The sequence below is a fragment of the Xiphias gladius genome, chromosome 19 (assembly GCF_016859285.1).
Source record: "Xiphias gladius isolate SHS-SW01 ecotype Sanya breed wild chromosome 19, ASM1685928v1, whole genome shotgun sequence".
NCBI lineage: Eukaryota > Metazoa > Chordata > Actinopteri > Istiophoriformes > Xiphiidae > Xiphias > Xiphias gladius.
The window spans coordinates 27,274,492-27,287,037 of record NC_053418.1 but is presented as its reverse complement, the minus strand read 5'-3'; the positions used below and the strand labels follow the sequence as shown (position 1 = coordinate 27,287,037).

At 37.5% G+C, this 12,546-nt stretch overlaps 1 protein-coding gene across 1 annotated transcript; it reads left to right on the top strand.

The window, feature by feature from the left end:
- Positions 1 to 4,995: 4,995 nt before the first annotated feature.
- LOC120805043 (leukocyte surface antigen CD53-like) lies at positions 4,996 to 10,768 on the top strand. Its single transcript, XM_040154883.1, has 8 exons — positions 4,996 to 5,200; positions 6,060 to 6,144; positions 6,389 to 6,577; positions 7,705 to 7,779; positions 7,878 to 7,985; positions 8,138 to 8,242; positions 8,388 to 8,471; positions 9,370 to 10,768. Exons 2-8 carry the CDS (start codon positions 6,082 to 6,084, stop codon positions 9,439 to 9,441), a joined length of 696 nt encoding a protein of 231 aa, XP_040010817.1. The 5' UTR covers positions 4,996 to 5,200; positions 6,060 to 6,081; the 3' UTR covers positions 9,442 to 10,768.
- The last annotated feature ends 1,778 nt before the right edge of the window (positions 10,769 to 12,546 follow it).

The window sequence follows — 12,546 nt, the reverse complement described above, 5'->3', positions numbered from 1 at the left end:
CATATGTAACAAAAGACAAAAGAATGATTTAGTTATAGGTGTTTTTTCATCCCCTATAAACAAAGGATGTGCCATTTTTTTATTTTATTAGAAAATTATTATGTTTTGTTACTGCCTTGTTGAAAGGCATAGTGATTGTATGCAACAGACAACACAACCTCTCTGTTTACCCATAGCTGTTAAATTGTAGCAGACTCAAAAGCCTTCTCTGATTATATCTGGTGTATGATATTTGTCTGATGGAAATACTCTATGTACTGTGTGTCCGAATGGCATCCAATATGCTTAGACTAAAGTAAACTCTGATTTAACGTTGCAAGGGCACTTCTTCTGCAGTTCATATACAAGAAATGAATGCATTTGGTTCTAGCAGAAAATCACAGGAAGCACACATCACAAGGCATCACATGAGCCTTGTCATCACACTCAACTTTGCCTTGGACGGACCCTCCATAAGAAAAAACCTGTGGAGGAAAAAAAAAAGTATCAAGCTTCGGTAGAGCTGCAAAACAAAGACACTAATGAATAGCCAGTCAACCCAATAGCATCCGATCTAGGAAACTCACAATAACTTTCAGAAAGAGAGGTGTGTTGTGCGTATCTTCCAGCCCCACTTACCCAGTGTTCTTACGTAGTCTCCTCCAGACACCAGTGCTAAATCAAAAAGAATTAGGGATCGCCATGCTTCCCTCAAGCCCCAGAAAGTATACTCTTACTGCCTGCTTGTCAGCCTATTTCCATCTTCATCTTAATTGAACTAAACAGAGAAAAGCAAAATCAAGTACAGTAAAAGACCGGTTCAACAGTTATATACTGTACCATGTTTCCTCTACAATTTTCAGGTGTGGCGAATGGAGTAGTTATAGTCGCAACTACAGCCTGTCTCAAATAGCCTTGGCAGCAGCCAATAACGGTGTAGAGAGTTGGTTAACTAGCTCCACAGGTCTTAGTTATCTGTCTATGTGTAATGATAAAGATTGTCTTAGGGTCTGCTACATAATACAATATCGTCATACAGCTCAGACTCGACGGATCAGAAAAAATGCAAAAATAAATGTATGGTAACACAAAACGTATTGGGAGGCACTGCAAAGTTAGTTAAGAAAAAAAAAATTCCTATCGTCCCATTCAGGGGCTCCATACTTAGGTGTACATTTCATCACTGACAAACTTTTTGTTTTTGTTTGTTGTCTGTCTGGTAACAGGCAATTATTTTCAGATGGCAAACAGTGGGATTAAATTCAGTCCCCTAAATCTTTGCTATTTGTGGCCTCTTGAGATTCTCTTTAAATAGTGATGCACTTCAGAATCAGATGGTTTTTTCTCTAATTCCTATAAACTTTTCCTAATTTTAAGAGGCAATTAAAATAAATGGAACTGTTAAAAGATATTCTGACTGACACTATGATACTTAGTCCTGCCATTGTGTGTTGTTTAAGTCACCAGGACTCTTGATGAAGACCTTAGGTCAGTCCGGTGCCAGGTCTCCCAGTTTTTAGTCTGCTTGATGATCTTTGACAGAGTAACATAGTGCTAAAAGGACACAGAGGCAGCTCTTTATATTATGACATTATAATAGCATTATGAATCCAAAATCATGACTACATATGCAAGTCATTTGGTGCACTGTGAGTGATATGAGAACAGAACAATTTTTGTGTATGCATTACATCCATCATGATTAAAGAACATTTTAGTTGTAAACTTCCCCTTTCTTTCGGTGAGAAGATCCCTAATGCCAGGTCTAATCAACACTTTTTTTTTTGACTATCAGGATACTTTTCTAAATCTTCAGGTCAAAATATTTTAAAATGTTGTTTCTTCACACATATTTAAAACCTGTAGATCCAAGGTGTGATGGTATGTGATAAAAAAGGTGGAGATTCATTTTATTCAAGTGGCAAGTATTTCACCCCTGTTAAATCAGGGTATAGTGTAACTAGTGTTGTTTGGGGTTCATGTGAAATGTGTCTTGCGAGCCAGCGAAAACTTTCCAGTTTTCAAAAAAGATAGACATTTACCTCTTAACATATTTATACAGACAGGCTCTTAACTGTGCAGTTGACAATACGACTGTTGATTCACTTCTGGTGTCTTAGTTTGCAGAGCTGCTCCCACACCAACAGGAATTATAAATAGGAATTTTTTTTAGGGCCCCTGTCAAAAATACACAGTAAACATATTACAGGATAGCTAAATTGTTTATTTAGTGACACCTGTTTAGTTACCTCTTTAACTACCTCTGTGACTCCACTAAAGTTACCCTGTTATGGCAGAAGTAACTTTAACTTATTGTAACATCAGTAACAGTTGGTAATGTTTATCTTTTTGGTTAAAATTAACTCTGAAATCACCATTTAAATAATACAAATTGGGTGTACCACAAGGTTCAATACTGGGCCCCTTAATCTTCTGATTATATATAAATTAAATTTTTTTTTTCTGTAATGTTAATCTTATGTTGATTCTGTTTTATGGAGTTTGTTTGTTTCGATGTTTTAATCTCGGTTTGAAAGTCTAACCGGGGATGGGGGCCGCAAACCAGCTCCAGCTAGAGGCCTGTTTATCTGCACGTAACAATGTTCATCTCTATGGTCCCTGTTAAATAAACGGACAAACAAATGGGAATGTCAATAGTTCTGCAGGTATATGGTGATTAATGAAAAGCATTGGGCAAAATTAAATTTTGACTAGATGATGGCGCTAGAGGAAAAGTCAAAGGATCAAAGTTATTACAACACATCCTCTGAGGAACGTTAATGTGTGTACCGAGTTTCACAAGAATCCATCCAATAGTTGTCGAGATATGTCAATAAAAAATACAAAAATGTCATCCTCATGGTGGCACTACAGGAAAAGTCAGGGGATCACCAATGTCATTTACTGATTTACTGTCTGGGAACCAAGAATGCCTTTACAAAATTTGGTGTCAATCCATAGATGCTGATATGATAGATATTTCACTGAATATGTGAAATCTTTACCTCTAGCTTCACCAGCAACGTAAAATCAGAGGATAACCAAACTCATTTGAGTTTATCCTCTAGGAACGTTGAATATCTGTAGAAAATTCCATGCCAGGCCATCCAGCAGTTGTCAAGATATTTCATTCTAAACCACAAAAATTGAACCTCGCGGTGGTGTTAGAGTCTCAACACAGTTGTTGAACCGTACTGTTGAACAGCTAGCCCAATGGCTGAGAGAATAATTTAAGTTAATATTTTTCTTTGAATGTACAGATGTACAAAGTAAAGGAAAAACCAGCATAAAGTGTCTTAGTAAGGTGTTGGGCCACGTCGGGTTCCACTCCTGTCAGCCAAGAACAGAAATTTGAGGCTGCAGTGGGCACGGGCTCACCAGAACTGGACAGTTGAAGACTGAAAAAATGCTGCCTGGTCTGATGAATCTGGATTTCTGCTGAGGCGGCAGATGGTAGGATCAGGATCTGATGTCAACAGCATAAATCCATGGACCCGACCTGCTTTGTGTCAACAGTCCAGGCTGGTGGTGGAAGTGGTGTAATGGAGTCTGGATTGTTTTCTTGGCACATTTTGGGCCCCTTAATACCAATCAATCATGGTTTGAATTACACAGCCTATCAGAGTATTGTTGCTGAACATGTGCATCCCTTTATGGGCACAGTTTACCATCTTCTAATGAATACTTCCAGCATGATAAGGCTCCATGTCACAAAGCAAAAGTCGTATCAAACTGTTTTCATGAACATGTCAGTGAGTTCAGTGTACTAAGGTGGCCTCCCCAGTCACAAGATCTGAATCCAATAGAACACTTTTGGGGCTTTTACTTGTAATGGAGTACTTTTACATTGTGGTATTAGTAGTTTTACCTAAGTAAAGTATTTGAGTATGTCTTCCAACAGTCACTGCATGTAACTTCTTTAAATGCAGAGTAAATAGGAACTTCAGAAGTCTGATCAATAAGGCCTTTCTATTCCTTATCCCACACCAATAATTCATAATTGACCTTCTAGTGGTGGAAGACGTATTCAGATCATTTCCTTAAGTAAAAGTACCAATACAGCAATGTAAAAATACTCCATTACAAATAAAAGTCCTACATGAAAAATCCTACTGAAGTAAAAGTAGTTTAAGTATTAAAGTAAAAGTACTGTTTGGTCCCTCTAACTGATACATCATTATGTATGACATCATTAGATGGTTAATACTGAAGCATCAGTGTGTAGAGGTATTGTTACTGTTGTGGCTGCTGGAGGTGGAGCTGGTTTGAACTACTCTATATACAGTTTTATATACAGGCACAGCAGATAAATCTGAGGGGTCCTGACATGATTCATGGGAGAGGAAAGAAGAAAAAACAAAGTTCTTATAAATAAATCTGTTTCTCTAATCTTTGATTTTTGGTGAAATATTGGATCATTTTAATATGTATTGAAATGAAACCATGTGTGAAGTTTAGAGGGAAAAATCACTGTTTGGTTCAGCTGTTAACAACTCATAGACATCTGAAATGTGACTCCCGACCACACACTGCTGTGTGTAAGACGTCAGAAGCAAAAAAGGCTGGAAACCACTGTTTAGTCTTTAACAGTGTCTTGTATTCTAAAAGCTTGTTATACTATCCACTGTATAAAATCTTTATCTTAAAAGTAACTAGTAACTGAAACTGTCAAATAAATGTAGTGGAGTAGAAAGTACAATATATTCCTCTGAAATGTAGTGGAGTGGAAGTATAACGTAGCATAAAGTGAAAGTACCTCAAAATTGTACTTCAGTACAGTATTTGAGTAAATGTACTTAGTTACTTTCCACCACTTTGGCCCTCAGAAAAACCATGGCCTTCACACACACGTGCTCCGTGAGCCTGAATGGATTTCTGTTTCTAATACCATTTTGGACTGTTCCTTATTCTAATTTGAGGTTATATGATAGTTTTAGTTCACGCTTTATTTCTGAACGTACATCTGGTCTAAATATAGTCACAGACACAGATGGATCTTCTGTCTTTGCTGCTTTTATTTCAGTTTGTTCCCCACTGCACTTTCTCACTCATAGATTTTCCATGTTGCTAATGTTTAGAAAGAGGAAGTGAGAGGGCTGCTGAATGCCCCATGAAGAGCTGTGCAGTCGATAGAACTATGAGAAGGGGTAGTTTAAGCAGCAGCAAAGTTTTCAAAACACCAGTCTGAAAAGTGAAACAAACAGATTACTCTTCAAAACAGGTAAGACCTAAAATTTCTTTCTTGTCCTTTATTTGTCTCTTCTTGACATTTGAATGAGAATTTTGTTGTAAAGATGATGTTTTTACTGCTGGTAGATTCTTCTTTATCATGTAAACATTTCTCAAAATTATTTCGCCAGAGAAAACTTGTGATAAATGACCGAAAAAAGCGAAAACATTGAAATGAAAAGTAATCCAACATGTTCACTCATCTAACCTGAAGTATCAACTATGTAAAAATACCTGATTGAAAAATAAAATATGGTGGCTATAGTTTAGTAACTTTAAACACTCCTAAAAATTTAAAAGACACTTAAAAATAACAAATACAAGCAAAATTATACATAGTTCTTACATCCTTCTTTATTAATCTTTCTTACAGCAAAAATCAGTTAAAAATAGATCAACAAATTTACATTTTTGGATACAGTTGACGTCTCAAACATATGTCCTTCGGTGATTAGGTAAGGGAAGTTTTTTTCCCCCCCAGAATTATTCTTTTTATATTCTGGGGAGGTTAGGTTATTTCAGCAGTAGCCCAAACCCATGCGGTGTCATTAGCAACAGCCCAAGTATAATTTATTCATGTTGTGTTTAATAAGCCTAGAATGTATTTGAAATGCACTTTCTGCTCATAAACTGAGAGGAAACACAGGAAGTGAAATGTGTCAGCATTACTTCTCTGCAGCATGACCATGACGTTGTTGGGTTTAAGAGAGACACACACACACACCCGCAGAGAACGAAACGCCCTAAATAATACACGGCTTCTGAGTGCAGATCAGATTCACTTTGGCTTCTGCTGTCCATATCAGATGAAATATGTTAATATGACTGTTTTTTTGTTTATTTTGTCGCAGGTCTGATCAGAGGTGTTACGCAATGGCTCAAGGCTGCCTCAAGTGTTTAAAGTACACCATGTGTGTCGCCAACTTCTTTTGTTTTGTACGTATGTTTCAATCATCCATTATCACATTCAGAGATGATTATGGTCCATGTTTTTTATCAACCAGCGGTTCTTTTAAATTGTCAGGGGGTACGTGGAAATATTGTGGCATAGCTCAGCCAGTAACATAGAAATTACAATATGATAATATCCACACACATGTTGAATTAATGTTTCTGTGATGATGTAATCAGGTAACTAATGTGTATGAACCTGACCGTGATATACGTTTCCTCCCGTCAGATATGTGGTGTGGTGGTACTGGGATTTGGTGCATACATGATGCTGAACTTCAAGATGCCTGCACTCACCCCTACCTTGCCCACCTTCAACGTGGCCAACATGCTGCTGATCAGCGGCATCATTATCACCTGCGTGTCCTTCCTGGGGTTTCTGGGCGCTCTGAAAGAGAACCGCTGTCTCCTCCTGACGGTACGACACACACAGCACCCCAGCGTCTAGCTGTTCTGCTTACTTGTCATGTTCAGCTATTCAAGACAGATATTAGGAGAAAGATATCTCAAAACCTAGACCAGTAAAAAAAAAAGTGTTACTTCATAATTTGGGTTAACTGACCCTTTAAAGCTCTTTCATAAGTATTTTTAATTATACTCACATATTGGTTGTAGTCACAAATAATTTTTACCAACACTTAAGCATGGGGTTTAAAAAAAAAAAAACCTGTTCCACTAAAATCCCCTAAGTGAACTCAAAGTGAAAGAGACGTTTGACACATTGCAACATGCTTCCCTTTTGTATCATACTTTGTATTACTACTACAACATGATTGATTCATCAAAGGATCATTTAGGTTTTTTACAACTTGGGTCTTTATTTTCATCGTTTTTACCATGTTTTCTGTTAGTTAAGATCTCTTTGTACTCTGGGAACGTGGCAACAAGAACAAGGAGCAGTCAGATGATCAAACATGTTGTAAATAAATCAGCAATTTACTCAGGGGATCTAAACCACTTTATTCAAGCGAGCGCACCTGAAATGTCAGTAATAATCCCTCATTGCACAGGAAAACTTTGCCCACTTGTGGCCTCGTACGTTACTCTGGGATTACCATGAATTTTTGTACAGACATTCGTAGTTCCCTGGAGGCTGAATATCACTGACTTCATTGATCCCCCGACTTTGTCTGGTGCCACCACGAAGTTGACATTTATGGGTGAAATGTCTCAACAGCTGTTGGATGGATTACACTGAAGTTTGGCTCAGACATTTGTGTTCCCCATGGATGAATCCTGATTACCTTGCTGATTGAATTGACTTTTCAGCTACTAACACCAGCAGGTCAAAATTTGACTACGTCATATAATGTGGTTTATGACCAAATACCTGCAAAACTAAGAGCATTCCCCTCAACCTCAGGCGTACTTTTTGTTTAATGCTAATTAGCAAGTGTTAGCATGGTAACATGCTAAACTAAGATGGTGAACATATTAACCGTTAACAGCTAAACATTAGCATATTAACATTGTCATGTGACTGTGTTAGAATGATGATGTTAGCATAGTTAGCATAAAGTGTTTTGAAATATACTCTGTTAACAGTTTTTCCTGCTGCTGTTCTTACTGATGTTGGTGGAGCTGAGTGCAGCGTGCTTGCTACTCGTGTACGAGGGAGAGGTAAGGTTACATCCATCAGTACTCACACTGTGTGTTGTGCTTATATAGTAAACACATATAGACAACGTGTAATCTGCAAATCTCATCTCACTTTTTAGATTGCTCTTTTGGTGCAAAATGATCTCAAGAGGGGATTAAATGAAGCCAAAGCAAGGCCTGGAAATTCCACTGCTCTACAGAGTGACTGGGATCTGATTCAGAGGCGGGTAAGCGTGTCAAGGCAGCGACATAGTGACAGCTCACAAAATGTAGTGACACAAATGAATGTGGACATGGTGCGCAAAAAAACCGGGAGCTATGTGATCTCAGACTGTTGTTATAAGTGCCTCATTTTTGTTCTCTGAATAATTTGCCCCAGTTTGAGTGCTGTGGAGTCAATAATGCGACAGACTGGGGAGACAGAGTGCCTCCATCTTGCTGCCCGGAAAACTGTGCAAACATGACGTTGTCATACGCGAGAAAGGTAAGCACAATCTAACCCTGGTGAACAGCTAGGATTAACGCTTGCTTTGTCATACTGTAGAGATTGGAGGTCAGAGTCATAGTCTTATTAATTTTATTATTACCTTTATGGTTATTATTATTAAGTTTATGCTCTCCATTTGCAGGGTTGTTTGGTTAAACTGAAGGCCTGGTTTGAGGAAAATTTCCTAACCACCGGAATTTCTGTCATTGTCCTCTGCATTATCGAGGTAAAGTGGTGCTGGAGGTATTAAAATATTTATTAAATGTAACCATCAAAACTGCTAGCAAAGCAGTTTATTGTTAGCTTCTCCATTCAAAATCTAAGCACACGAATTGTGCTTTGGGGTAACCGCAAAGTGAACTCCTGGAGGAAACAGTGGTCTGCTAATGCAAAGGTATCTTAGAACATGAAATACTCACTTTAATATGTAAGTTTATATAAATCCCTCATTCATCAATTCAAGACTCCCTATGTAATAGAATCAATAGTTCAATTTATGATGCACGATAAATTTTGATTCTGGGTATGTATTATCATCATTTTTATGCCAACACCGACAAGTGTAGTGTTGCATGACTGTTTTTTGCATTGTTAAAATGCACTGCATTGTGGGACTGTTACATGCTTGGACACAGCTTTTTTTGCGCCCTTGTGAGGATATCTGAGGGTGCTGTACAGTGACAAATTTCACACCCAGAGTTTGGACACTGAAATAAATGGCGGTCAGTAATTAAAGCATAGCTAATATGTTAATATTGTATTTTCAGCTTGTTGTGCTGGGCCCAAATCAATTAGCACAACTTTAAGAGCCTTTCCAAATCTACTGACTTTCAAAGATTTTCAACTGACACTCTTTAGTTAAAACTCTTTTTTTCTCAAGAAATTATTTTGTGATCCTGAAATGATCCTGAGCAACAATTAACACATGGACCTTACAGCTTTAATTCTATATTTTCACTGACAATGTTTGATAAACTTTGCAATTTGGAATGAAGATTGAGGTTTTTAAATATAATAAAGCAACTACCTATCTATAAGAACATGTCCATGCAGAACCAAACATCAGGCAAGAAGTCTATCTGTCATATTTTACAATTTAATTTTTTTTCCCTTGTTTGTGACAGGTTCTGGCAATGTGTTTCGCCATGACGCTCTTCTGCCACATCAGTAGATCTGGACTGGGCTACAAGTTATAGACTATTAGTAGGCAACTAGCGGCCTTTCAACCAAACTAGGCTCTCCAACAAAAATATTTGTCCACCCAATGAAAGCTGAAGTTTTCCCTTTCATAGTTTGCATCAAAACCTTTGTATAAGTTTTCACAAATTTACTGTAGGTAACAATGTAAATAACAGTGTGCTGATTTAAGGAAAAAAACAACAACAACCTTTTCTAACCTTGTTTAACCATAAATGACACAGGTCACTCTATACTGAGTTTGGATGACCCATCAATTACATTTTAAGTCTTATAGTGCAACAAAAAATACATTTATGTAAACAATTGATTTTTTTTTGCCAACGGTTTATTCTAAATAGACATAAAATACTCTAAAAGTCCCCCCAAAAAAAAAAAAAAAATTCAAAGAAATTGACATGTAAGGCTGCATCTCCACTGCACCTGTGAAACTGTTGTCCCTCTGTTGAACAATACTGAAAAAGCTGGCCAATTAAACCTAATTGATGACCTGTTACAGACCTTATTCACTCTTAAAACAATACACCTTTCATCTTTGTATGAAAATCATTGTACAGTTCTGTCCTCTAAAAACAATCGTATGCAAAAGGCTAGAAAACACTTCAGTGAGATCGGAAAATTATTTAGTAAACACAGCACCGATAGCTGCATTTTGTTTTTGTTTTTTTTAACTTGACAAACTGTTTCATGCACATGAAAATAAATCAAAAAATATTTCTTATGTGGCACTGGCCGTGTTATGAGAACAAGCTATGTAAAATGCTATTTCAGCCTGAGCTGTGTAAGAACAGATTTGTATGACTTGCTTGTTGCCAAGTTTCTCCAAATATCTTTACGCTATGTATATTTCTAAGGGAATAATTATGAAAATTTACTTTTCAATTTAAAATTTTACAAATCCTTTAATTTACCAATAAAGTATTGTTTACTGTATTAAAACATAACTGTATCCTCCATTTTGACTCTGTGTTCTAAGATATTTCCTGTCTTCAGCTTGTAGTTCAATGATCTGGGGTGGAGCCCTACAAGTAACCAGTTCCTCTTTTGACCCTGTTCAGCCATCAGTTGGTTCTTCAAAAAACTCAGCCTGACAGTGTGTTTCTCTAAATTTCATTATCTGAGAGACAGTAAAAAGTGTTACATCTTCACTTACCCCTTGATATAAGTTCTGCCAAGAAAGTACCCCCCCCCCAAAAAAAAACCAACTGAACATTTTACCTGTCTCACAAGAAAGCCACTAATGAGGTAAGCAGAAACAGTTGCAAACGAGCAAGTAACACAGAGGAATTTATTTATTTAAGAATAAATCCTGCATCAATATTTTAAGACAAAAAACTAAAAAAATACTAAGATTTCCTTTACACTTTAAAATAATTTTGTTCTTTTTGAAACCATCACACAAAAAATAGAAACAAGTACAATTTTTGTAATTAAAAAAATGTAACTGTACACAGCAGAATATACCATTTATTGCAAACTGAACAACCCTGACACCTCATAAACTATAAACAAGTATTGTAATTCACCTACAGATATGAAAAGACAAAAAAAAAAACACTACTCTGATACAGCTCTCTTATCCTCTTCTTTTCTGAGACAAACAGCTGTGTTAAGACTGGTTTTTCCCTCTGTTGCCCCTGTCAGTCTCTAGAGACAGCACAGTATCTCAAACGTGTCATGAAGCTGTTCAGGTCCATTTTAACAGGGATTTCCAGTAACTGTGGCACTTGCTCCCTCCTCCTTTAGATACCAGATGAACACAGTCCTCTTTGACAGTCTTTCACAGTCCACGCTTACACAAAACTGAGCCAAAATGATTAAGTATCCTTTCTGAACAGGCAAATAAAGAGTTCTCCGCTACAGTAAGTCCCTCTGAGTGGTGATGCATTTCTGTCACTGATTCACAGGAAACCTGGTCCGAAATTATTGTAAAGCATTCCTGATCTTGCATTATGGAAATTTTAAAATGACATTCTGTCCCTGCTATTGCTCAAAGTTTATATAAAGCAGCTTGTTTAGAAAAGACGGGTTTGTTCCATTCAGCAGCCTTAGGCCATTCAAATACTTAGAAGCTACACTTAAATATCACAGGACAGGCTCAAGTTTAACACACTACTCACCAAAATAACAAGGTACTTTTACAGTATTTTGAAGTGTTGCCATTAATAAATGCTATCGTAGTGAAACCCTATAAACAAAATGTTGCTAAAAAGTTTGATAACTAGTTGTGCTCATGATGTTCAAAAGGTGCTATATGTAAGTTTTGTGTGCTGTAAAATGTTGTTTCTCGCCGGTAGCGGTGATGGTTGCTTGCCAAGAGCTTCAGCCATCGTTGCTTTTACAAGACAAGAGGTTAGAATCAACCCCCTGGGCAGCGCTACCTCTTCATCCTTGCATGTTGGACTACAAGCAGACTGGACGCTACAGTGACTCACTATTGCAAAGTAAAGACGGGATGGGCCAGGGCTAGCTGTTTAGCATGCTAACTTCAGTACAAAAAAAGGAAGTGATACAAATAGAAGCAAAACAAGAGTTAACATTGGCGTTGCCTTACACCGCTGGAGACAGCTCTTGGTGAGTAAAGGAATGAAGTTTGATGCTGAACTGGCAACATCTCCTCTAAACTGGTAAGTAAACAGCTGTCAAGGCTAATGTTGGCTATGTAGCGATAGCAAAAGCTTACATATAGCACCTTTAAAAGAATAGCCATTACAAATGCCCCTGCAGTAAACTTATCAGAATAAAATTCATTTGAAGGAACAGACAGTACCGTGCCTAAAAGAACATTCTTGTTGGAGAGAGCCCGCGGTGATGACATGAATGTCTCAGAGTGATCTCTATTACTCTAAACATTTAATCCACCTCAGAGAGCCGCGGTAACAAATGAGAACATCTGCAAAGACATCAATAAATAAGAGAAAGACCGAAGCTAAGTCTTTCCCAACCCTGGTTCACAAATGCCCATCCCAACCCCTACTGCTAAAACCAATGCCCCCCTAACGACGATCCACCAATATAACTGGAATGAGTAAGAACATTTAGGGTTCCCAGCCCCTACTTTCACAACATTAACATTAAAAGGTTTAAAAGTCCGATTTGCTATC

Excerpts from the sequence above, each read along its gene's own strand:
- LOC120805043 (XM_040154883.1), top strand. The coding sequence starts at position 6,082 with ATGGCTCAAGGCTGCCTCAAGTGTTTAAAGTACACCATGTGTGTCGCC. Across the intron at positions 6,578-7,704 it reads ACCGCTGTCTCCTCCTGACG|TTTTTCCTGCTGCTGTTCTT; the intron begins GTACGACACACA and ends CTCTGTTAACAG. Across the intron at positions 8,472-9,369 it reads TTGTCCTCTGCATTATCGAG|GTTCTGGCAATGTGTTTCGC; the intron begins GTAAAGTGGTGC and ends TGTTTGTGACAG.